Source organism: Ornithodoros turicata, chromosome 3 (genome assembly GCF_037126465.1).
Source record: "Ornithodoros turicata isolate Travis chromosome 3, ASM3712646v1, whole genome shotgun sequence".
Lineage (NCBI taxonomy): Eukaryota > Metazoa > Arthropoda > Arachnida > Ixodida > Argasidae > Ornithodoros > Ornithodoros turicata.
This window is the reverse complement of record NC_088203.1, coordinates 1,856,710-1,881,782: the sequence shown is the minus strand read 5'-3', so window position 1 is coordinate 1,881,782 and position 25,073 is coordinate 1,856,710. Positions and strand designations below refer to the sequence as shown.

The window sequence follows — 25,073 nt, the reverse complement described above, 5'->3', positions numbered from 1 at the left end:
GTGTTTTGTTTGTTTCGATTTAAAAACGTGCAAACGGTCACGTGACTCATTTTGCTCTCTTCGCCCACCAGATAGTGCAAAGAGCGCTTTGTTGCCGAAAGAGCAGGAACGACGAGACAACCGGAAAGGAAAGCAGCGCACGTTGGGCTGGTGCCATTTGTAAACAATTCATTTGTCCAGTACTTGCCGTAAGTTCACATTTTTTAATTAGTGAGAGCACGTTCAATATTACATCCGTCTTAGCGAGCATCTTGTAAGATGTCTAGCCGTTCACTTCAACGGCGATGAATCACTTTTGCGAGCTCTCGCCTTACTTGTTCTGGAAACTTCAGTAAAGCACGCTGGTGTTGCGATGTGCGATCCGTAATTCCCCTGCTACCCCATGTTGCAAAGAATAGCTTCCGTGACCAGACGAAAGTGTATCTTGCACAAATTGTAATTTTATCCTGGCAAACGCAACAAATGTTCGTTTTTTGGCACTGTCGACTTGCCGGCATGATGTGTTGCGCAACAGCACACACGGTTCAATATAGTGCAGCGAGTAACGCAAGACATCACTCAACTTTCCGCAGGTCGTGAAAGTCATGTAAGCATTTAACGATCACACCTATGATAACGCAACCAACATAAACGGTTGGAGAGTATTCTTTAGGTTCTCCAGACTATGCTACATGATGGGTTCAGCGTAATTTAACACATTTTTACCTGATTACAGGGGTCCGAAACGGAAAATGTCGACATTGGTGCACTGCTATAACAAGGGTTGCCTCAAAAAATTCGATCCCAGCAAGAACACCCCAGGTAGGACGTTGTTGTTGTTGTTGTGGAAGAGTTAATTGCGCTAATTACACATTTGGCATTGTCCTAGCAGATTCCTGCCTGTTCCACCCCGGAGAGCCTGTGTTCCATGATGCTTACAAGAGCTGGTCATGCTGTTCCAAAAAGACTACGGATTTTACGGAGTTCCTCAACATACAGGTCTAGCGTGGCTCTTTCTTACGCATATCTATATAGTCTTGTAGACAAGTTCTAAACAAAACTTGTGGCAGCACCCAATACAAAGATAACAAATTTTGTACGGATGCCACTATCAGAAAGTAGTAATCGCAGCAATAGAAGCTAATGTTTTCTTTAGGGCTGCACAAGATCGTACCATCAGGATAAGAAACCTCAGGAACCCGTAAAACCGGTGGTTGTACAGGTGAGGAGCATTGCGTTATTCTTTTAAAAGGGCATCAAGCAGACTGCTGAACATTTCCAAATACCAGGCTCATAAAATAACTCGCAATACTATTTAAATGTGCAATTTGATACCAAGCAACAAAAGAAGAGAGACCCAGAACTGAACTGATTGAGGAGGTTTCAGTTACCAGTGCAAATGATGGTTCCAGAACATTGAAGTTGCCTTTCCTTGAGGTCCTTTGACCTTTACTAATTTTTAGCATTATTCGTAGCTGACTTTTATGGCTTGTTTGTGATTATGCTTTATTGTGATATGCTATGAATTATGCTCAATACTCAGTTGTGTCAGTTGAGATGTTGTCTGATTGTTTCATTGATACATTTTATTTTGTACGTATCACTTAATCGCCAATAACCTTCAAGACCACGGAGACTCCGTTTGCGTCAGAGCCAGGTTTATGTTCTTTCCGTTACGTGTGTTTCGTTATGTTTGCAGCATCCCTGAAACTAAAAATAAACAGTGAAAAGAAAACTAAAGATTATCGCTGTCTTTATTGTACATTTTGCTACGTTGGATTTTCTAGATTGTAATCTACAGTTTTATCTAACATTATGCATTATGCAACAAATATATACAAAACAATATATAAAAAAATGACCTTTGCTTGGCAAATTTCCGAGTTCAGTTAGCAAATATTTGCGGAATTAAACTTACGATACATGAGATTCACATCAGGAGTTGGCAAAAACCTAGTGAGAACAAATGCCGTTGACCGCATGGTTCTAGGTGGCGTAGTTTTTTTAATTATAATTCAATGACACGTTTTCTGGGACACCCTGTATGTACATTTGTGTATTAGCATCTTGAATTGTCATTGGTTGTTGCAGAATTAAAAATTATGTGTGGCTCCAGCTGGCATCCCAGCCTCTTCAGTGCCAATAATATATATATATATTTTTTTTACTTTCACTCTCAGCAGCAGAATGTGAACCTCGTATTGCTGTTGTTTTTTTCTCTTTAATTTCGATGCCAGTTGGAGGAGACGACACGGAGCAATCCTATCCAAAAACCTGTCGTGCCAATGGAGAGACCGGACGAGAATGACCCCATGGTTAGACTTCCCTGCACAACAGGAGCATCGCTCGTGCCCCTCCTTAGCAAGCTGTCTGTTTCCAAGAATGAAGAAATCCCAGAGAAGAATGGTAAGGTTGCGGAGAAAAGGCTATAAACGGGACACTTCGATTAATTATCGTGAGCTCCACAGTATCGAAAGAATTTTTCCGTGTGTCGTAATTAGTGCTTTGACATCGGAGAAGCCAAGGCCCTCTGGAATTGGTTCTCGTGATAACATCCACTCTCCAGCCTCGCTGGCGGAGATGAGTTTCGGTATTTACTCAAACCCTCCACTCAGAGAAGCAATATTTCCCCGTTTTCAGGCGACGGAAATATCACCGTAACCATAGGAACGTCCTGCAAAAATGCTGGCTGCAAAAAGGTAGGTCCCAGGCATTTCAACGACGCCTGTCGTAGTTATTGACGTATGCTTCGACCGACCCAAAAGTCGTACCAAGACGAACGCAGCAACCGGGAAACCTGTCTCTACCACTCCGGCCAGCCCATCTTTCACGAAGGGTACGAGCCGACCCGACCAAATTTCGTTACGACCAAATTTCAAAACTCTCATTACCAGAATGAAGTACTGGACGTGTTGCCAGAGGAAAACGTCGGATTTCAGCAGTTTCTTGGAGCAAGAAGGTTGCACGACCGGCAATCACACGTGGATCAAAGAGGTGAGCTCCCAGTTGGGCGTTCCTTTTGGTATACACCACCGTCGCCACCTTGCAGAAAAACGAAGCGACGCACACGGCGTGTCGCTTCGACTGGCACCAGACCGGTTCCTTCGTCGTCATCACCATCTTCTCCAAGCTTCCCATCCCGGACTTGTCCGTCGTGGAGGCGAATCGCGTCAAAGTCCGCATGTACATCACCTTTGGCGAGCAGAAGAACGTATTTGAAGAAACGCTCGTTCTCACTGGGGTAGGGAGTGCTCGTTTATAAAGCTTGTTAGTCTTTGCTGGAGACTGAAGGCAACCTCTGAAGAACAATGTTGCTGGACATGTTATTGAATTGATGTTATATATTATATATATACATATATTATTTCCATTTATAAATTTATATTTAATTTTTTTTAATATATTTAATTTTAAATTCAATTTGTAAATATGTAATATAATAAATTTAAATTTTATATAGTAAATTTGTAATTATTAAAATTAAATTCATTTTTAATTAAAATATATTTAAAATTATTTATTATTGATATATATATGTTATATTGATATGCTATGATTACTGAATTTTTAAAAACTGCAAATTTGCTTTTGCATTACGTGCAGAAACAATGTTTTGCGACCATACAATGTGGTACATGTAGATTTAGTCCGGCACTTCAACTTGGAGGATGTGACGAGTTCCCGTTTTTATGGCTGTCATGTTTAGAAGCACATTCACAAAGATGAGTTCTAGATATAGGAGAGTTCTACAGATACTTAACCGCAATAATTTGTGTTAAAGAAACATATTGAAGACTTTTGCGAGATACTGCCAAAGGTAGCTTTTTTGTTGTTGTTACAGCATAATTGTACCACCTTTTACAAAAGCATAATATATTTTGTGGCTCTTGGTGTAACTGTAAAAATTGACTGCATTTCACAGGAGTGCACAAAATTCTGCAGACTTGTGAAACAAAGGTTTCTAATTTAGTGGTACAAAAACACCTCCATAAAAATGCCTCCATGGAGTGTGAATATGACTCCTTTCCTCTTTTGTCCACTCCAGGTAATCAATGTGGAAAAGAGCTCTGTCCAGTTTCTGGGGACAAAGACGGAAATCCAGCTCAAAAAAGCGGAGCCAGTCAGCTGGAAATACTTGTACCTCCCAAAGGCAAAACCTAAAGAGGCAGACCAAGACAGTGATTGTAATCTGGATGACGATTAGATTATAAACTATCGAAAGGTGATGCGTTATTTAATATCGTTGCATTTCACAACAATGTGCTAGTTTTACTTTTTTGTTGCTGTAATAAATGGGTTTCCACCGTGACATATTGTTTGTGCAATGGCAACTTGGAATACCACAGACAGCCTTTGTTCCTTTTTCTAATGACTAATGGGAATCCAATGTTTGGCCAGAGTTTGAATTTCGTGAGAAACGATACGTAAAAAGTCGACTGTGAGTCAGTGTTTAAAAAGTACGAAATACTCAATGTGATGAGCATTTCTTATTGTAAATGGTTAGTTATGATCTTTGTGGGCTGCAAGTATCACTGCAACTATGTATCAGCAAAAACGTCTTGAACTGTTTCCCTTTTACTTTCAGGAGAAGTATAGCCATCGCAGAGTACGACACATCATATCTATGCAAGAAAACATAATTTTGTAACGTACAGATATAACATAATACGTAGACATCAGAACAGGCCGTCATAGGAAAGCTCATACATCGTTCTCCATATACGCAGGTTACAACAGACCATCATTATGACCTCTAGGGTGTTTTCAGACAGGTTTCTTTGTGGGAATAGGATGATCTTTAAACTGGAAAATGCCCTTTCAAAGGTCACTTGCGTTGCCAGCACTGCTAGGACAATGCTGGCAAGTTGGTAAATTTCCGGCATTATGAGTTTTTTTAACAGGCTAGGCAAGAAAAGCTGCATAGGTTTTGCGGTTAAGCAAGGAGATGCGGAAACAAACCGTGTGCAACGCTTGGTATCTTAAATGATCACAGTAATACAATTCATAACTCATAAGGGACATACGCAGTACATGTACTAATACGATGCGTATGTTATGTCATCCAATTATGGGTTCAGTCGCACAACATCGTACGTTGAAATCGTACCTTCCGAATGAAAAACACATGACGAAGAGACCTATTTCAACAGAAGCATGTACAACAACACTAATCAGAGTTGTATAGCGATACAAATATTGCATCCAAAGTTTGCATTCACGCTTGAACCGATTCATATGACCGGTAACCAAAAGCACATTTTTCGGTTGAGGTTACAGTTAATTGCCGATGGTGAATTGCGGTTACGTTCCGGTTCCGGTTCCGGAAGAAATTTGGGTTCTAAGCGGTTTTCGGTTATGTTCCGGGTTCAGTCCCCAATTCAATAGTAAGGTGTCTAACCAGTATAGAGACCAGGGATTGGGACAGTTTTTTTTTTCTGTTCGGGTTCACGTATATTGCTTCAGTTCGGATTCAGCTCCACATCAGCTGATTCGAACTGGTTTAAATCAGTTCAGCAAAATGAATTTTGAGCAGATTGCCATGGGATAAAAACAAGGACATCCTTACGATTCTCAAAAACTATAACACAAATGTACTTTTGTTGTTGTTGCCGCAGTGGTTCACAGCAACAGTGTGTGTTACATATCTGCATTTCAGGTGCAATGTTACGACAGCATAGTGTAATCTCTATGTTCACCCATCGTATACACCCTGTTACATACTGCTCAGGGACTGGCAGTTGTTTTCACAGCCCCAAATGAGAACTTTGGGTTGCTGGATGACAAAAATCGCGTACAAGGAAGCCTACAACTGCCAAAAGGACGACCTCAAAACTAACACAACTGAATGACCGCAATAGCTGCGAGGAGGAAATGTCTTGTGCACTTGGGTAGGTTGCAGTTTTTTTTGTTCAGTTTCGAATTTGTTTGGCAACATGGTTCCATCTGTAGTGTAAATCGTAGTTCCAACCTCTCACAACGCACATTACATCTGAACCGTTTCGCGAACTGGTAACCGCTCAAATTTATTTTCGTTCGGTTCCGATTCGGTTCAACGTGGGAAGAAAAAACAAATTTTTGGTTCCGTTCAGTTCCGCTTCATAAAAAATACGCGTTTTAGCACTTTTCGTTTCGGTTCCGATCTCGGATAGAGACACTGCAAGCACTCATTCCCTCCTTGACATTCTTGAAAAGATAAAGCACATGTTGCTTTGCTTGTGCTCCTTTCTATGTGATAACTTTGTGAATTTTATCTTTGCGATGTATGTTTTCCTTTTTTGTTTTTAGAATTTTGAGTTTCATTTTTATAGCTCACCCATAGCCTCCTCTGAATCGAGGAGGCTATGGCTCACCATGGTGCCCTTTCGTGAGCTATGGATACGTTTCCCTTATGCGGAAGCACCGAAATAAATAAATCTCACCCTCGGAATAGCACAGCCATTTCCATAAACATCCCATTCTCTGTATGTATGTCTTTGGTAAAACATGAAGGAGAAAACTGCCTGTTTGCAAGTCGTGCCAGATTGGTGTAATGGTCAGTGCATTCACTGGCTACAATCTCATGAGGCCTCTTACGAGATATTTTATTACTAACACTATGGTCCACTGCATTTTCCTTGATCTTCGAATGATGTGCCACTAAATCAGGAATACAATATGCATTGAGGCAACATATATATATATACAGTAGTTGGCATCCTTTCTAACGTTCACATATGACCTCGTTCTCGTGCTATCCTGTTGCCGTAGGATCGAGACACAAGGTTCCATGAATCCATGTACCTGTCCATACACATTGAGATACATTTCTGAAAATATGGGCGAGAAAAATTAAAAAGGTGCACGTCTAGTTGGGCGCAGTGTAGTCCGTTACATTACCTGCTCAGAGTTGTCTAAACTAGAACCAGGTTTTCCTACGCATTTCTTGAAGCACTTTTCCGTCATCTTCTGCAAAGTGAAATCATTTGAAACGTGAAGGTCAGTGATGGTCTCATTTGAAATTTGCTCAGTTCACAATTTGGTGCCTTTCGTAGCGGAACAACGCGGATTGTATGACAATCGTGCAAAGTAAGTTGCATACTTCCTTTCTTGGTTTATCCTGCGCAAGCGGAGCTGATTTAACGACTCTGCAGTGCTTGGACAGTTATTTTGATGCACATAAGCGATATCGCTTACCTGGAGCAGTTCTTGAGCGTTTGCAACCGCTATTTGCTGTTTAACTTGATCCATAAGTTCCTCTCGTTGGGAACCAGTAAGTTTTGAAGCGGCAAGGCTGTCCATAGCTGAAAATTTTCTTTATTATTAAAAGGAATCGAGATCTTAACCGGCGCGACCAAACCACGTGAAGTACAACACTGCTTGGATTGGATTGGCTGCTGCTGTGAGTCTACCGGAACTGCCGGAACTACGCGCACAGCACGTACCGCTTTAGAAAAAAAAAAACGGACTAATTAACGTGCAATCTCAAGTGATTAATTAGTTATTTTTATTCTTAGTGCTAATGGATGGTAATTGGAGTAGATGGGAGTGCTAACGGAAGTTATTACGCAAAGGAATGGAAGTAAGGGCAAAAGGATTGGATTATTGGATTGGACTGGCCACCAAGATCATCATCACAATCATCGTTGCATGTGAATGCTGTTTCGGGATGCGGTGTGCTCTCACTTCTTGCATTTATAAGTCAAACCAGTCGTTCCTTGGGATTAGCTGTACCATATGGCTTTCACAGGTGAGTAGAGCACGTGTATAAATTATAATTATGAACTATCTTGACATCTCAGGTGACATCTCGAACCTTGTTCTCGACACTTTTGACTATCATTTGAGCAGATCTCCTTGTGCCACGAACTGGTCGATTTTAAGCTGCTTCGCTGGATAATGATTGTTTGTGGCCACCTAACAAAAATTAATCCTGATATTCTTGTCCTCACTTAGGTGAAATGCTGCAGCACCGAAGCGAACGTTGTGCAGACGACACAACTCCCGAGCATCCTGCAAGGTCAGAAACCGGCGCCTACAAAAGCCCAAAGGATCAGTAGAGCAATGAAAGCTTACTTGGAACGAGCCAAAAAGTATGGTAAGGGGGAATCTTTGTGTTGTCTTTCGTGAAGACTTCACTTGATATGTTCCTTTTGCAGATGAGTTCATTAAGAGAGAGAAAGACGAATTTGAAATTGGAAAACGGCACTTGGCCAACATGATGGGGCTCGACGTGGACGACATGACACAAGCTGACATAGACGTGAGGCCCTTGAGGGGTGTTCAAACAGGGGTCCCTATCAAGCATTATGGACGTAGAAGTGTAGCCACTTTGCACCCCTGCATTTGTGACTGTTAACCATCTGTGAAGCACCAGTATTATTTAACAGACCATAGGACTCAACCGACTTAAGGCAACTGTACTGCTGATACAACAAAACATTTGTAAACGTCCGATTTTAAGATTCGGATGTAGGCACGAAATCGGAGCGAAATCATCTGAGTAGCCAATGAGAGCCAGTTGAGTGTTGTCACCCAGTAGATACGTACATGTTCCAAGCAGTCTATGAAAATTATGGGAACCTTTATTTCTGTAAGAATTAGTTCCTTTTTTATTTATCGTTGAAAAACGTGTTTACCTTACAGTCTTGAAACAACCTACGTCGACACCCCTGGTGACTTTTTTGCGCAATGGCTAATCTTGCAATGTAGAACGATTGGACTATGCCGTTGTATTCGCTAGATTGGCTTTAGTCTATAAGTAAAACTTGCCGTTTTCAGCGTGCCATCGAGTATTTGATGCCGTCTGGTCTCTACGAGAAGAAAGCACGACCCATGATGAAGGTACGTCCGCTATTTTATAACCAATCGCAGTCCAGTCTGGTCTAAACCATTTTCGTTGTTACAGCCGCCAGAGGAAGTTTTCCCGAGGGAAAAAGGTAATTTCACGCGGTTGAAATTGTAGCGCGGTTCTTAAGTGCAACTTCTCAACCAGTAACACCATTCCAGCCGCTCAGTTCGACTATACGGGCCGCCCATTCCACTACCTCTTCTACACCACAAAGCCAAACTTTTATGAAGTCCTGCACGTAAGTTTCCGCCTCGACAACCGTCTCACTGATCCGAGACTGCAGTCACATCATTTCAAGCAGCGTGTTCTCATTGGCTGCAACCCGAGTGGTGTCACGAGGCATTCGTCCACTGAGAGCACACTAAAGGGGTTGTTTTAACTGTCTTCAGGAAAGTGTTTCCAAGATGAACACACTCAATCAGTTCGAGAGCCGAATGATCGGCAAAGGCGTCAAAGAAGCGTCTGCGGAAAATAAGGTGTACGTCTGACGCACGTTGGACGTGTAAACAAAGAGTCGATGTAGTAATATTGCTTTCAATCCTTAATATTTCCGCAGCAACTTCGAAGGTTCCGAATGGCTGTCCAAGGAAGAAATGGAACATTTGCTCGTAGAAAGCCTCAAAGAACACCAGGTACGTAAAAGTGAGACACCAAATTTGGGCTCCCCTGATTATAAATAGGGCCTGACTTTTTAGGGTTAAACCCGTATCCGCCCGATATTTACCCCCCGAACGAAATCTGTAAAATTCGGGTTTAACCCGAATCTACCCGAAAACATCTGGGTCGTGTGGCACACTCATAAGCGTGCATTAAAAGAAAGTTTGATAACGTTGCTAAACATTAGTTTCATGTTAAGACAAATTTTTATTAAACAAAAAAAATCACCCGAATACACCCGAATTCCTGACGATAGAATATGCCGTAACAGGATTTAACCCGAATACACCCGAATTTTCGAACGAAAAATATCACCCGATATTTACCCCCCGAATTTGGCCAAAAATAAAACCCGAAAAAGTCAGGCCCTAATTATAAAGTCCGTACCTTTCTATGCTTCTCTCAGAAGTCAGCTGTTGCAAAAAATTACGAGATGTGGTCCCACATTCTGCATAAATAGGGTTCTTCGTTTTCGCGTTTTACGATTTTTCAAATTCGGGAGGGAAAAATCGGGTGCAATTTACGTACAAGAATTCGGGGAGAAATCGGGCACTACGATCTCTCTTTGATATGTCATCGGGGAATTTTCGGGTGGAACGAAAGGCATATGAAACGAGCCACTGCTGTGACACTGGGACGAGAAACGGGAATCTATATTTCCGCACAGAACTGGGGCATTGAGTGACCGTGGTATTCAAACACTTGACCGAGCACCACAGAAGCTCGTCTTTGACTCCTGCAGGAGGGGATTATGAAAGGAGGACGAATAGGTAGGGCCTGACTTTTTCGGGTTTTATTTTTGGCCAAATTCTGGGGGGTAAATATCGGGTGATATTTTTCATTTGAAAATTCGGGTGTATTCGGGTTAAATCCCGTTACGGCATATTCTGTCGTCAGGAATTCGGGTGTATTTGGGTGATTTTTTTTTTTGTTTAATAAAAATTTGTCTTAACATGGAACTAATGTTTAGCAATGTTATCAAACTTTATTTTAATGCACGCTTATGAGTGTGCCACGCAACCCGGATGTTTTTGGGTAGATTCGGGTTAAACCCGAATTTTACAGATTTCGTTCGGGGGGTAAATATCAGGCGGATACGGGTTTAACCCTAAAAAGTCAGGCCCTACGAATAGGTTGTCACAAATGGCTCTCTTTTCCGATACATATTGTGATTCACTTTTCCGACGGTTTACCTAGAACGAGAAGTTGAAGGACCGCGAGGATTTCGGGTAGATATTGGGTTTTACCCGGATTCTTGAAAACTCGTTCGAGGGGGAACTATCGCGAAAAATCGGGTTTAACTCGAAAACGAAGAACCCTACGCATAAAACGCCATTTATTTGCGGACTGCCAAGAAACTGCGACTTAAAGGGGGAATCACTTCTGTGCAAGACAGTAGGGAAAGTTTGTTCGCACAGCGCTCAGAAACAGCATAAAATATCGTCAAAACAGAAGTCTCCTTGCTTTACCCTCGTCAACGACACGTTTCGTAGAATTCCAGGACTATCCGTCGATTTGTATTGAGCCCGAATTCGCAAATATCTTAGTGCGCGACGCTCTATCGAGATGGCAGCACACGTTCGAGACGCACCAAACTTTCATTTATTAAAAATCGACGGTTCGACCTCGTCCTCTAAAAAATACGTCATCGACTAGGGCAGTGGTTCTCAAACTTTTTTGGCCCGGGGAACCCTTTGGACCTAGCCAGAAGGACGAGGGAACCCCTGTTCCTAAACATGAGCAGTACATCAGATATCACGTACATCAGGCCTCCACGAAGAGGTCACGGAGCTTCTCGCTGGCACGTTCCAGGCCTACTCCTTTGCCTAGTAAGGGGTCTGTCAACGGGTCAAAGCGCCCATAAACAACGGAAAGAGGCCGCGAACGAACTCCGCAGCCGCGGTGCGCGTGCTTCTGGCCTGCCGTGCGAGCTTGGGCGGGGGAATTCAAGTTCAGTGAATGGATAGGGGCCGAGGCGGCAGCCTTCTCGCGGAGCCCGGGAAGGCAGCTCGCGGAACCCCTGTGTTCCGCGGAACCCAGTTTGAGAACCACTGGACTAGGGATAAAGCTGAGAGAACACGCCAGTACCAATCTTACGATGATAGTTTAGAGCGTTCACGTGTCTTGTGCGAACAAAAATGACCCACAGATTTCTCACGAAGTGATTTCCCTTTAAATCACGCAACCAGTTGCTGTATGCATCTCGTGCGATCGTAGTACAGTCTATTAAACCGGCACTCCTTTTTACCATCAAGTACGAATACTTCGTAAAGACGCTCGACCGACTGGCGAGCCACCCATACTCTGCCCGGGAAAAAGAGTTCTTGAAGAAATACAGGAAGGAAAAGTTGATCGCCCTCATCCACGAGGAAGTGCCGCCGGTGAGTGGCTCCCCCAACATCGTGTCGAAGCGTAGACCGGAACTAAAAATCCTACGTTTCAGCTGATGTACGACGAACTTGGACGGCCGTACATGACCGCCGAAGGTAGGGTTTTTAAAGGGCGACGGCCTCGTAGAGCATCGTCAACTATACCGTCACCGGTAACGCGACGGTAGAAAATTTCTCGACCAAATGTGCAGCGGGTATTAGAATAACAGAACTCGCGAGCAGTGCTGGCAAATAACATCCGCTGTGCCGCGCTAAATATTTGCCAGAGATTAGGCGCAGGAAAGATGGAGGTTCCAAATTCGTTCGGAGCAAAAGCAGCGGACTCCCTATGAAAAGGTAAGAAGCAGATGGTACGATGAGCCACTGTCTGGAGGGCGGACATAAAGACTACAAACAATCGCGTTGGAATGCACGCCCATATTTGGCATCCTCGTGGTGAGACAGCTGTTACGACCTATTGATCCAAATTTCTTAAAACTGTTTCGAATTAAACTTCCGTATCCACATTTCGCCACAACTCTACGAGGCCGTCCGTCTAATGTTGCGACCGTACGTTAGAAGATGTTTCCCAACAGGCAGACGCAAGACGGCTCGTGCCACCATAACCGTGTGGGGAAATGGAACTGGCAAGGTGCGCATCAACGGCTGCGGCATAGAATATTTTGAAGAGATGCGGGACAGGTATGTTTCGCTCTTTCGGTCTCTCTGGGCAGCACAACGTGGTTGAGCTGCAGCCACTCGGAATTTCTGTAAAGATGCACCTTACGAGAAAAATGGAGATTGCGCAGCCATTACGCAGCTAGAAGGACGCGCTCTTTGTTTCTTTGCAGGGAACAAATAATGTTTCCCCTACAATTCACGGGACTTCTGCTTAAGGTGGACTTTGAAGCGACCGTCACGGAAGTGGAAAACGGGCCTATGTGTCAGGCAGGTGCCCTACGCCACGCACTGGCTCGTGCCCTGCGAAGCTTCGTCTCCCCCGACGAGGTCGAGAGAATGAGGCTAGGTAATAATGGGCTTCTCGGTGACGATCGGTAGTTGGAAGCGGTAAAAGCTGTCGGTGCTGTCTTTAAGAGCAGGACAAGATGCACGTACGTACTGACTCTGAACTTAAAGGAGCGACGAGGTGATATTTGATGTGGCTCGAAACCCTGTCTCGTTCGTCAAGCTGTCCATCGGGAGCCACCATGCAAAACATTTTTGTTCCACGGTGTGTTATAATCTCGGTGTGTTATAATCTAACTTACAAGAGCAGTCTGAGGAAGCAGCCGCGGAAGGTTGACACGATCCTCCCCGTGATGAAATGAAAGTTCCTTTTTTTTCTTTTTTTTTTTTTTCCTCAGCTTACTTGCCGCTCGTACTTTCTTGAGCTGTGCCGCTCTACGTCACGAGTCTCGTACCCCATGACCAGAGCTGTCGCTAGACGAGTTTTTGCGCTCAGGGCAGGGTAAATCTTGTAAAAGAAAGAAAGATTTGCACTGTTGAGATTGAAAATTCAAATTCTCTTCATTCCCGCTTTATACTGTCCAACCAACCTGCCAGGGCCTGCCGTTCGGCGCCCTCTCTCTGGCGAGGGCACTGGGGGCGGCTGCCCCTCTTGTCCCCCCGTCGCTACGGCTCTGCCTGGGACCACGTTACGTCACAACATTTCCTCCGATAGCTCTTTTCTCGAGTGGTGGATTTTTTAAAGGGATGCGGAACAGAGGCCTCGAGACACACCTATGTCGCTGAAGGTCACCTCCACTCGTACGAGAGTGCAAAAGCTCATTTTATTCGTTGCAGAACATGCCGCAGCTCAAAATAAGGAAAAAAAAATGTATGGGTCACCTCAATGTTACCGAGACAAGTGTGCCCTCTCCTAATAACCTCCCGTTGCTCACAAGAAGTTTTCTTTTCTATGTAGCGACTAGTTATGTCAGGAACCACTGAAGATCTGACTGGACAAAAAAGTTGGGAGGCTAAACAAATTTGCACGTGCATTACAGCCGCCTATGCACCTCCGTCAGTGATTTGTTCCGAAATTACGCGGAACCGTGCGGACGTGCCAAAATGTTAGCCGGAGGTTTGACATCAAACTTTGAGGAAAGTGCGAGACACTAGTTGTGACTGTTTCGGACTACACGATTAGGTGAAAATCACTCGAGCAGGGCTTCAGTACCGCGATAAAACGCTCTGCGATTCTGTTGCAGTGGGGAGTATAGAAGATGGCTTAAATGAGGGCGTTTTTTCAAATCATTGCAAACTTTGTTTCCCTATGTAGTCCTCGCTTCCTGGACTGCACGGAAGGCTTTTACCGCTTTTAATTACGAGGCTAGGTATGCGGAACGTTCATACTGACCGGATTCCTGTCCGAGGCTGTGGCGAAAAATGCGACAAAAATTAGCGTAGTCCGAGTCGTTCGTGGGATTAATGCGCGGATTGCCTTACAGCTGGACTCATCAACGTCGACCGTCGTAGACGAGAACGAAAGAAGCCGGGTCAGGAAGGGGCCAGACGCAAGTTCCCATGGTAGATATTCAACTGCGTTTTATTTAATTTACTCGCATAATTAACGTACTTTTTCACGCAAGAACTCCACAAAACGGGAGTAATAATTAAATTAATTAGAAAATTAAATAATTAATTAAAATTAATTAATTAAATAATAAATATTTAATGATTAAATGGATTTCAACACCCGTTATAATTTGAAGTACCCAAGTTGCAGTTCCCAGAACTTTGCGCATTAAACATATGTGGGGGGAATGAGTATTAACATTTGGGCACGTTAATTAAGCGAGCAAATTCGGTATCCCTTTAATCGTTGGTCTGCGGCTTGTCTGTAGCATCTCGTTTGCTTCCAGGCGAAAACGATGAGCACGCTGCTGGTCCTCAACGAGGAACGCTTCGGAGAATGGTAGCATTAATGGAGTTACTGAGTGACTGTTTCATGAAGTATGACCACCACTTTATTTGCGTAACAAAGTTCAGATGCATCTAGACGTAAGAGCTGCAACGAAGTGATTTGTTCAGATAACTGAGATGTTCCTATAGCTTGTAACTTAAGTTACTCTCAGACAGTAAAAACACGCGCAATATTTGAACTTGGGCATAATATTCTTGCATGCAGATTTGCTGTAAGCTTATGTAGAATCTTTACTGACTGGTTACCGTGTGTTTGTGCGTGTAGCTCGTGAAAACTAACTGGAAATAGGGGCTTGCAAAACATTCTCAAAATACACGACTGCGTATGTAGACACAGTTTTTCCGCAAGCTCGTGCATGGAACTTAAAGAACTCGCAGCGTTCTTAGGTACTGGTTGCGTTACAATTTCGTTGAAGAACAGGATGTCGCAACATTCTTCAAATACACATTTACGTGAACACTTAAGGCACAAAAAAAAAGGGAAAGTTGATGGCATACTACCATGTTTCTGTAATGCAGGACTAACAGTACAAAAAGGAAGTACACACAAAAATGACGCTTCACAGTCGCACCTTCCCGTGCAACGACGACAAGGATACGTAAGGCACATTTTCTGCCGGTGGCATTCACCAGCACAGGTCACCAATGTTCTAAAACAAATGCGTGGCTCTTATCCATATCTCTGTTCTGCTCTCATCGCAGACAGAGGTAATGTCATAAATGCAAGCTTTAAATGCGGACATCTGGATTAAAAACCGAACGGGACTCAAACTTACCCAGTTCGAAAATGCAACAGTGTGAACGTGGACACTTTGATTAAAAAGATAAAAACTGAACAGGGCTCGTGTCCAGCTCTAAATGCAACAACGTGTCATTACACAGAAAGCCTCATGCTTTAGGGATAAACTCAGGAAAAAAAAAAAAACAAGTGCAAATGCAGCCACCTGTACTTTGCACTCAACACTGCCACATCTGTTCATCCAAAGATTATCGCCAGATCTTACCCTATTTTACGACTCCCGAAAATAAAACTAGTTTTTTACCCAATATTCTAAAAAAAAGTAAAACCCCCCCAAAACACGAGGGTATAATTATTGATCCACTCTTCAGTGCAGTGTCAACTGTTAAAGTTGAGAGGTTATGGCACAATTTCTTTCTGTCTATCAATTCCATAGTTATTCAGACTTCCACAGCATTCGTGCGTCGGTCGAAAAATATCACGCATTTGCATACGCAGTAATACTAGACTGAACCATGGCATATCATCTACTGCTCCCCTACATGCTCGGTGGGAAAACACTCATTTCAATCGTAGTGACAGGAATCTGTATGAAAGGGGAAATGCACCATGGAGTCCGAAAGAGACAAAAACAAAGCTAGGCAGGAAAAGGACAAAACTCCAATCAGAGGTTACTTCCGAGGCCAAAGGCATCGTCCGCTTGGGAGAACTGGTTGTGGTCACCCTGGTACAGTTGGTCCTGGTACGTGTCTATGTTCATGTCCATGTCTGTCACCTGTTAACGGACACATCGTGCCTCAGAAATGAACCTGCCCCCTCGTATAGTTAACAAGTTGCTCACCGTCCCTCCCCACGGATTGGAGTCTTCTCTGAACATGGAGTTTGTGAGTTCAGACGACAGCCGCTTCTTGTAATCACCCGGTTTGCCCTCGGACATTCGGAAGAGCACGGCTGCGGCGTAGGTCGCTGAAACCATTGTTGCGTGCATTGCATTACGTTTACTTTGACCCAGAGGCCAAAGGCTCGAGGTCGTCTTTTGCGATGCACACATCAGCACCATGCTGCATGTGACCGCCACGACTGGCTCAAGCATGGGTGTGGAACTCGGGAGATTTTGATACAGCGTGACAATGATGCCCACAACAAAATATACGTAGGGCCTGGCTTTCTCGGCTTAAATGCGTTTTTCCGAATTTGGGTGCGAGGAAAAAGTTGGGTGCTATTTTTGAACGTGTAATTCGGGGTGAAATTGGGTGCTGCTGATACATTCGCATGTTTTGGGGTTATTATTTTTTTCTTTCTGTAAAGCAAGCTGCCCACAGTTATGTTAGACAAACATGCATACATTGTCATTTATAGTGACATTGCTACATGTATGTTACATCAAATGTGCTTTGCATAGTTTACTGTTGCGCGGAAATAATATTTACGCGCAGATACGCGTGCAAATTACCACCAAATAGTGCAAATGATACGTGACACAACATGATACGCAGTTAGAATGGTTAGAATTCGGGGAGAAATCTGGTTTAACCTGGAAGAGGCAGACCTTAATTGTACACTACCGTTGTACAATAAAAGGTAATTGGAGGGATACTCCTTTGTTATCTGTTAAGGAAACACACAGTGGTGAGGTGCAAAAATTTAGGCCTAATAACACTTACCAACACCTTCGTTACTGGAATGCAAGAGGTCTGTGAGGGGAGCGGTGGCTCCCTCTGCCTCAATCATGTCGGCACCTTCCTTGTCTGCTGCAAGTTCGCACAGCACACCTGCAGCGACTCGTTGAATGTTTTCCACTTCACTGTACAAGAGCTGCATCAATGACACTCGATTAGACACATTCACACCTGGCAACCTTTCCTAAGGGATCAGTCTTTCACCTGCACTAAAATTGGAATAACTTCCAAGCTGCGGATGATGTTGCGGTTCTGGGCATTGCCCGACAGGATGTGGAGCGCTCCGACAGTGCCCCCGACAACGTCTTCCATCCGGACTCCTTCGGCGTACACACCTTCGCTTCCGTTGGATGCCATGCTCAGAAGGTGCTACAGAATCAACCGATTCAATCATCCTACTAGGGAACGGGGGTATCAGATAAAATTTTACCCATTGCGTATCTTGGTGAGATTTGTGCAAGAGCTGAACGATTCTCGGTATTGCGCCGTGCTCGCGGAGCGGGGCATGATTGGCTGGGCAGAGCGCCAGGTTACGGATGAGTCCAATGACGGCTTTGATGAGAGGCCAGCGACTACGTGGATGGAGCAGCTTCACAACAGCTTGAAGTCCATAGTTGAGCCGGACGGAATTCCGAGCCGTTTCCGCTTCGGGGTGACGGCATGTCAGATGACGAAGGGCGCACACCTGATGGTATTATGGCATCACAAAAGTTTTAGTTTAAAAACTTGCAATGTCACAAACGTTTCACGTATAGTCGTGTTCAATCTAGTCTGGCAACTACATATGCCGTTGGAGATAAGGAGAAACAATAGTGCACCAGGAGAAATACTGCAGTGCCACCATGTGCCATCAGTAGGGGAACACACTTTCTGCCATGGTGTAGTGTCACGTGCCCAGTCTTAACAGCCAGTATGGAAGCAGAGTGAGTATGATGGATTACGTTATCTGGCGCAGGAGGGAGCATGACCTCCCTGTGCCAAGCCCTCCCATCCGCGGTGCAGTAATATTTTGAGAGCTGACGCAATAGATTTCTTTTCCTTGTTAAGTTGAACACGACTATAAGTAATAAGTTTCCTGTCGAACCAGCTCGTTTGTGATTTAAAGTAGCACAGAAGTCATTTTTAACAACCAGTTTTCTTCCTATAAAACTGTTAAGTAGGCCAGTAAGATGCACCATGCGAAGTAATTTACACCACAGAGTCATAATTATCGTAGAAATTGAATTTAAAATACGCCTCAAAAAGCGACCGTGCGCAACGATGGTGAAGAGCAGTACCAGCCTGTGATCTGCCTGGATCCTCGCGCTGACACTATAAGGCGAACGCTCGCTGATTGGCCTAGAGAAATGTTGTCTGCTACTCCGCTGTCGTCTGCTACTCAGCTGTTCTGGGTTCTGATAAAGCCTTTCTCCTTGCTCGGTAATGCCTCGGCCCCTCCTTCTATCCCCAATTATCCGGGAAAACTGGCAAAACAGGTTTACGGCGGCAAAGGGACAAGGCGCTGACTCCCACCGACCGGCAAACCAGAACGAGTCTCCTTATGCCGTCATCGGTGACGTGCCATCATACCTCCTCATCCTCGTTATAGCTGGAGTGGCGAGTTAAGTGTGAAGGCGCGGAGCTATGTTTATGTGAGTTTTTTTCTGGGAAACAAATTGCACACATCAAAACCTTTCGCGCTATTCGGTCTAATGACACACACACTTTCATCAGATGTCTTAATCTGAATTTTTTTTGGATGGCCCTCTGTACTCCTTTAATGAACTTTCGAATTTGTAGACAGATTTGGCCGTGTTTATAATGGTTCGCAGACTTAAACTTTGTTATCAAAAGTTAGATACTCTCATTGATATAGCTTTCTACAATTTTTAATCTAATGCTACGGATATACGTGGCACACCGTAAAATGCGTATCTTGTCTCTTTGTGCAACGTTACCTTTTGCTGCACAAGCGGAGCTTGCTAGGTGGCAGCCACAACAGGTATTTGGCTAGCACAAGTGCAGATACAAATATAACGCACGGCAAGGCTTACAGCGTACACTTAGTAATATGTACATACTCATTCAGACACACCACCACCACGTGGCTGCTTCTCGAGTCATAAAATGTACGCTTCCATTTCCAAACAAGTCTCACCTCAGCAGCTCTTAAATTTGAACCTCAACAGGCTCGTGACATCGCAAGTTCCATTTTACGAACCAATGTCCACTCAGACAAAAAACCGTACCACTGGTACCGTAAACGGAACTCGAGAGCTGCGGGCATTGACGGAAACCACTCACAGCAGGCTCCGTGATCTCTTCGCTGTCGCCTGCCTGAATGATGGTCCGCACCAGAGCCTCGACGCCTCCCAGGTGGCAGACGGTGACTTTGTTGCGATGGTGGTTGCTGGTCATGTTGGACAGAATCCAAGCAGCGCAAGTTGCCATGCTGATGTCGCTGCTGCCCAAGAGCTGGATGAGGCTCGACAGCAGGCCTTCCACGTTCTCCTGGTTTGTCGCGGCGTCGGACAGGTTGCGCAGCGTCCACAGACAGTTGAGTACCAGGCGTTGGCTCTGATGTCCGAGGTGCATCGCTGTTGCCAGCACACCACCTGCATTTTATGTAAGACCGACTAGTATTTGATTTTTCTGTCTGAAGGATGCTCGTAGGAACAACTTGTCATTAATGCGGATCTGCACAAAATTTCATAAAAATTAAAGGGTTACCAAATGTTTGGATTACCACCACCAAAACTAACCAGGCTAGACTAAGCTTGGACGTGATTGGAAAGAACAGTGATGGTACACCATTATCACCAGTAGTAAGCATGCCTTCTTCATATACAGTCGCAGATTGACTTTTCCAGACTTGGCGAGGACCAAAAAAGAGTCGAAATAGCAATAGAACAGTCTGAAAAATCTGCGAATCGCGGGCATAAGCTTTATTCGACCTAAACTGGTGCAAAAGGTGCTCATTACGCCTTGCCTCATGCTAATGGCACATGCTCGCGTATGAGTATGCGTTAATCGTACACATTGGTACAGTAATGTCAGCACGTTCATGGTGTCTGACATCAACTGTTGCGAGCAGTGAGCGAGGTCATCTTCGGAGTCTCACTCACTTTCTGGCCCAAATGCAGAGCAGACGCCCATGATGTCAGAAAATCTGTGTGTCACCTAGCAGTATGGCTTGGCAAAAGTAGTTACCACTCAGCACACCTGTCACTCACGTCGAGTCAGCACAGAATGCATCGTGCTTCCATGGCGATATATGTGATGTACAGCTCGAAGCAGAGATAGCTGGAACGCCACCTCAACCCTGCGGAGTGGGTAGAGAGCCACCCTAGCAGCGCTTAGGAGAAATTTGTTTTATCACGATGCTGAAAATGCCCCACTCAGCGAACACGACCACCTTCGCGTGTAGCAATGAGATAACAGCATTGCATCCGTTACGCGCTGCTAGGGTGGCTCTTTATGTGCTAAGCTGGTCAAACCGGCGTTCCAGCTAACTCTGCTTCGAGCCGTACACAGTCGCAGCTCCACTTGCTCGCGAGCATTTTTGTCCGAAAAATTCATCTTTCGGAGTTGGCAGTGACCGGAAGATTGCTCGATAATACGCGCTATTCCTATAGGGTAAGGTTCACGGTTCCGCGTGCAAGTCCAAAGTATCAACGAAACCGAAATTATCGGCATCGCAAGAATCAGTTGCCGACTGCGGATAATACTGACCCGCTTCAACGATGGCGGGCTTGTTCCGCGAGCACACGGACAGCACCCGAAGCAGTCTAGACGTTGTGGTGAGGAGTTTCTCATACGTGTAGGAGCGCATGATGCGGACCAGATGGGCAGGTCCCCCACTCGCCAGGATGATTAGCTAAAGAAAACAGGAATCAAGGAATAGCATTCATTTTCTGCTGCTGATTATGCTATGCCATAGACCAACCTTGCTCTCTTGGTTGCCATAGGCAACGATCTGAAGGCAATCGGTGACGATGGCCAGAAACTTGACATTGTTTCTTGGGAGAAGCGATACAAGCTTCTGGAGTCCCCCTGCAAGCTGCACGGCCATTTTCGCTCCATCTTGGTGGAGCAGCAGGTTGTGCAACGTAGTGATGGCATAAAACAGCACAGACTCTACGGGAGAGCTGCAAAGGGTTGTGCAATTCTTACAATGCAATGCTTCCACTTTATATATAGGCCCTGACTTTTTAGGGTTATGCCCGATTATGCCCGATATTTATATAGGCCGTCAATGAACATCATGCAACATTCTCCACAAGTGAATCTGCCAGCGCACGCTAATTTACCCCAGCAGTTTGACGAGCGCCGGAATGCCTCCAGATTTAAAGATGGCCGAGAGCCCCTGAGGATGGTGCGACAGGTTGTGCAGCGTGCCGGCTGCACAGCGCATGGTCTCAACGTCGCTCATCGTCGACACGGCTCTCACGACGGCTCCCACCATCTGCGGAGAGTTGGAGATGGCGTGGCACGACGCCTCTTTCTTGGACAGCTGGTGAACCATGACCGCGGCCTGACCGACGACGACTTGGTCCTCGTCGCTGAGCAGCGGAATGAGCTCCGGAATGGCACGGGTGGCGAGGTCGGCATCGTCCTGCAACGAGCTCTATTTTAACGTCATCTCAAAGATTTTCTCTTTCTCCGTGCATTGGGAAAGGAGGTCACTTACCTCGACAACTAACAGTAAAATTTTCCCTGTACGCAATATTTTTCTTAGAAAAAAAATTAATCCAGCGGAAATGTGATAGCATTAGACGTATTCTCGTTTTTTCTTTTTTTTTTTTTGTTTGTTTTTTGCGTTTACAGCGGACTCACCGCCCACCTGCTACCACTGTCCAGCACTATCCGCCCCTAACTGTCACTAACTAACTGTTACAAACTACCGCTAACTACACGGCCACAACAGCGGCGCAAGCCCTCTTCCTCTTCGGCGAGTTGCCCCTTCGTTGAGCTTACATCAAAACGGCATCTAGTTCTGGGCGTTGCTACGGTCGCAACTTTTAAAATCAAATTACACGATACTTATACATTTGTCGAATGAATCTCTTCGCACGGTACATTTTGAAAGGGAGGGTGGCGGCAGGGTAACGACTTAAGTGCTTTCTGTGCTCCTTTAAGCAACGAAAGGATAAACACACCTCAGCATGAGCACATAAGTCAACGTTTTCCCATTGCTCATGGAGACTGAAGAGATGTGTGTCACAGACTCATTTTTTAACTACAAAAAAAAAATGCCAACTTGTTGATTAGTTGGACAACACCGTTCGACCACCCAAGTCTTCCTAGAACCAATGTGTTGTCAGGTTGGATTACTTCTCCATTTTGGAATTGTTCCATTTTTTGTACGCATTTCGGCTCAAACTAGAGCATGTGTCCCTAGACTACTAGAGAGCCGTGACAAACAGTGCACTGCAGAATGGAATTGCTAAACGGGAATTAAGAGAAAGAACTCTGACAGGGCGGGCTTGCAATGGCCACACGATCGTGTGCTCTTATTTTTCTGTTCATTAGCTTCGGACACGCTTCTTGCACGTGGGTTTGCCTTTCTGACCATTACAACATTAGCTCCTGCAGCCATTTCGTAAAGCAGCAAAAACAGTTTCATTGTGAAGTTTGTACGTGTGCAGGTCCGAGTACCGTATTTTCACGCGTATTAGCCGCGGCTTATGCGCGAGTTATTTTTTTCGCGGACGCTCTGCGGCTTATCCGTGGGTGCGGCTTATCTGGTGACTATTTTCCCCTGGTACTTTCCCCATACCCCTGGTTAAACGAAAGGGCCGACAGTGCGTCATGCTTTTCGGAACACGACCGCCCTGTCAGTGCACGAGCAATACCGAACAAGGGCGGGTCTACTCCACATTCGAGTGGACTAAACCGTCAATCCACGAAAAACACGCAACCAGGGCACAATCCGATCTTAGTAGAACACTAGAACTGACCTCCTTTGTTATACATCATGCCGACACCGGAATGTGGACAGGGTTTATGGCCTTCCCCACGGTCTCCTTTGTCGGCAGACCCACAGGAAGGGTTCAGTACACCTGTCATCGGGATAAAACGTGGTCAGCTAAGCGTGGACACGGGCACGGCAGTTAGAGGTGAGGCATGGCTCCAACGCTGAGGCACAGCCACGACAGCGGCTTCAAACTAAAAGTCGTCGACTTCGCGGACAAGTACGTGAACAGGGCAGCTGGCAGGGAGTACGGCGCTGACGAGCGTTGAGCGTCTCTGTTGATTTTGTATGTGCATCACTGGTTTAGCGCACAAAGCAGTCGCGTCGTATTACCCGCGGCTTATCTGCGAGTGCGGCTTATCTGCAAAAACATTTTCAAAATGCATCTAAAAACGCGTCCTGCGGCTTATCTGCAGTGCGGCTAATACGCGTGAAAATACGGTACATCCTGTGTAGGTCTTAAGATGATTTTCACTCAACGCCGCATAATTGTAGTTGTTGTGAAGAGTATTCCTTCAGATCGGACGATAAAAGAAACGCGTACTTGGTTGTTGATGAGGTTGACCATGGTGTGTTTGAGCGTCTGGGAGGGTTCAAAGGGTCGATGTTGTTGAGGCTCGAGCTGTTCGTACTGTGGAGGTGGAATTTCCATACTCTTGTCTATCGTGTCGGGGAACACTGGAGGCTGATCCTGTGGTGAACTAGTCTGGTCTGGTAAGGTCATGCCTGTGAACATGATCGTGGAGAATTATCTCGCTCTTAAACACACAAGAAAAGGCAACTCAAGGTCAAGTTGAACACACAAGGGCCTCACCTTCGACGACTTGATCCGTCGGAAAGCCGATGTCGAACCCTTGCTGGTCCCAGCCCAGCACCATCTGTTCATCCGCAACTTCGTCTCCACAGACGGACGGCACCTAGGAAGACGGCGAAAGAAATCTTCAGGAAACGCAAGTTTATTATGATGAGGAACGTGTCAAATACAGAACGTCAAGCAAGGGAACGATGCAAGAATCACAAAAATCCTGTCTCTTCCCATAATAACAATTCCCATTCACAGGAACAACACTTTTCAGTTTTGACTTAACAATATGACCGGGCAAAAGAAGTCTAGTTTATAAGAAAAATAAATGTTCCGATTATAATACCTTGGTTGTTATCCCGGAGTGAATGCCAGAGTCGGAAACGCAGTTCCCCTGAAGCCACATGACGGTCTGTGAACCAGGGTCCACGCTTCCCATGTAGCTTGTGTCCATCACTAGAATGTCACCGAAAACATCGGCGATCAACGTAATAAAAAGTGTGCCTACTTACTGTTCGTTGGAGCTGGCATTGCCCCTCCTTGCATTTGGTAGGACATTCTGCTCGGTTGTTGCCTTCCTGAGTCGCAAGTTTTAATAAAACAGATTCCGATAAGGCATGTTTTTTGTACTTCGAAATGTGACAGGTTCACAACAGTTCACTGTAACCGTGCCTTCGTTAGAGTTTATGTACAAAGCGAGCACAGGAACTGAGCTCTTCGTGATTGAAGAAAAATACAAAGAAAAGTGAGTGCTGAAGAAGGCATCAATTAGGGACGATACACCTGACGCATCTATCAAATTACTGGTTAGTGTCATGCATACCGAAGTCAGTGAACTTGCCAAACAGTTGTTTCTGCTACCAAACCGATGGAGCCAGCCCAGGGCCGGTCACTACTTGTATCCGTGTATTTCTGACAATCAGTTTCTGAATCTCGGTTCGAAAAAACGAAACGAAGTCTTTGGTTGTTTTGTACAAAACCAATATTAGAACTTAAGTTCACAGCTCCTTTCTCTGTTGCTTTTTCTTTGTCTACTTTCTTCGCGTCGAGCACCCACAGTGTTGCTCTGCTGCTTCATTTGGCACGCAGAAACTTGCCAAATTTTAACCATTTGAACAACAAATCGCTTTTTCTTTTTATGAG

The 25,073-nt window shown here is 44.9% G+C and overlaps 4 protein-coding genes across 6 annotated transcripts; 2 read left to right on the top strand and 2 right to left on the bottom strand.

The window, feature by feature from the left end:
* Nucleotides 1-71: 71 nt before the first annotated feature.
* LOC135387818 (cysteine and histidine-rich domain-containing protein 1-like) lies at nt 72-4,288 on the top strand. Of its 2 annotated transcripts, none has more exons than XM_064616967.1 (10): nt 72-188; nt 716-801; nt 872-978; nt 1,136-1,201; nt 2,217-2,385; nt 2,620-2,678; nt 2,745-2,815; nt 2,874-2,973; nt 3,029-3,220; nt 4,025-4,288. In XM_064616967.1, the coding sequence occupies exons 2-10, from the start codon at nt 732-734 to the stop codon at nt 4,181-4,183; spliced, it is 993 nt and encodes a 330-aa protein (XP_064473037.1). In that variant the 5' UTR covers nt 72-188; nt 716-731; the 3' UTR covers nt 4,184-4,288. The 2 variants fall into 2 exon arrangements, with proteins under 2 accessions (XP_064473037.1, XP_064473036.1); XM_064616966.1 differs by lacking the exon at nt 72-188 and adding an exon at nt 256-586.
* A 2,255-nt stretch (nt 4,289-6,543) lies between these two features.
* On the bottom strand, nt 6,544-7,354 carry LOC135387821 (mitochondrial import inner membrane translocase subunit Tim13-like). Its single transcript, XM_064616969.1, has 3 exons — nt 7,153-7,354; nt 6,856-6,924; nt 6,544-6,785 (listed from the first exon to the last, which is right to left on the bottom strand). Exons 1-3 carry the CDS (start codon nt 7,255-7,257, stop codon nt 6,687-6,689), a joined length of 273 nt encoding a protein of 90 aa, XP_064473039.1. The 5' UTR covers nt 7,258-7,354; the 3' UTR covers nt 6,544-6,686.
* A 236-nt stretch (nt 7,355-7,590) lies between these two features.
* On the top strand, nt 7,591-14,936 carry LOC135387815 (small ribosomal subunit protein uS9m-like). Its single transcript, XM_064616959.1, has 14 exons — nt 7,591-7,705; nt 7,912-8,053; nt 8,115-8,218; nt 8,737-8,799; nt 8,864-8,894; nt 8,965-9,044; nt 9,196-9,284; nt 9,363-9,438; nt 11,719-11,844; nt 11,907-11,949; nt 12,429-12,534; nt 12,684-12,859; nt 14,283-14,361; nt 14,697-14,936. Exons 1-14 carry the CDS (start codon nt 7,625-7,627, stop codon nt 14,707-14,709), a joined length of 1,209 nt encoding a protein of 402 aa, XP_064473029.1. The 5' UTR covers nt 7,591-7,624; the 3' UTR covers nt 14,710-14,936.
* Nucleotides 14,777-24,991, bottom strand: LOC135387814 (armadillo segment polarity protein-like). 2 transcript variants are annotated; one of them, XM_064616957.1, is made up of 14 exons: nt 24,754-24,991; nt 24,443-24,508; nt 24,277-24,386; nt 23,943-24,045; nt 23,673-23,854; nt 21,465-21,769; nt 21,101-21,302; nt 20,887-21,031; nt 19,459-19,769; nt 17,606-17,860; nt 17,380-17,544; nt 17,161-17,311; nt 16,338-16,462; nt 14,777-16,271 (listed from the first exon to the last, which is right to left on the bottom strand). In XM_064616957.1, exons 2-14 carry the CDS (start codon nt 24,486-24,488, stop codon nt 16,161-16,163), a joined length of 2,211 nt encoding a protein of 736 aa, XP_064473027.1. In that variant the 5' UTR covers nt 24,489-24,508; nt 24,754-24,991; the 3' UTR covers nt 14,777-16,160. The 2 variants fall into 2 exon arrangements, with proteins under 2 accessions (XP_064473027.1, XP_064473028.1); XM_064616958.1 differs by having other exon boundaries at nt 24,443-24,504.
* Between the last annotated feature and the right edge of the window lie 82 nt (nt 24,992-25,073).

What these genes read in the sequence shown, in the direction of transcription:
- LOC135387818 (XM_064616966.1), top strand. An exon ending in TCCCAGCAAGAACACCCCAG is followed by an intron (nt 802 to 871) that starts GTAGGACGTTGT and finishes TTGTCCTAGCAG; the next exon opens with ATTCCTGCCTGTTCCACCCC. An exon ending in AAACGCTCGTTCTCACTGGG is followed by an intron (nt 3,221 to 4,024) that starts GTAGGGAGTGCT and finishes TGTCCACTCCAG; the next exon opens with GTAATCAATGTGGAAAAGAG.
- LOC135387821 (XM_064616969.1), bottom strand. Translation starts at nt 7,257, where the DNA reads ATGGACAGCCTTGCCGCTTCAAAACTTACTGGTTCCCAACGAGAGGAA. An exon ending in ACGCTCAAGAACTGCTCCAG is followed by an intron (nt 6,925 to 7,152) that starts GTAAGCGATATC and finishes TTCACTTTGCAG; the next exon opens with AAGATGACGGAAAAGTGCTT. An exon ending in GTTTAGACAACTCTGAGCAG is followed by an intron (nt 6,786 to 6,855) that starts GTAATGTAACGG and finishes CCATATTTTCAG; the next exon opens with AAATGTATCTCAATGTGTAT.
- LOC135387815 (XM_064616959.1), top strand. Translation starts at nt 7,625, where the DNA reads ATGCGGTGTGCTCTCACTTCTTGCATTTATAAGTCAAACCAGTCGTTC. An exon ending in AAGCACGACCCATGATGAAG is followed by an intron (nt 8,800 to 8,863) that starts GTACGTCCGCTA and finishes TCGTTGTTACAG; the next exon opens with CCGCCAGAGGAAGTTTTCCC. An exon ending in TTTGAAGAGATGCGGGACAG is followed by an intron (nt 12,535 to 12,683) that starts GTATGTTTCGCT and finishes GTTTCTTTGCAG; the next exon opens with GGAACAAATAATGTTTCCCC.
- LOC135387814 (XM_064616957.1), bottom strand. Translation starts at nt 24,488, where the DNA reads ATGTCCTACCAAATGCAAGGAGGGGCAATGCCAGCTCCAACGAACA. An exon ending in GACGGATCAAGTCGTCGAAG is followed by an intron (nt 23,855 to 23,942) that starts GTGAGGCCCTTG and finishes TCATGTTCACAG; the next exon opens with GCATGACCTTACCAGACCAG. An exon ending in CCAATCCGTGGGGAGGGACG is followed by an intron (nt 16,272 to 16,337) that starts GTGAGCAACTTG and finishes GTCCGTTAACAG; the next exon opens with GTGACAGACATGGACATGAA.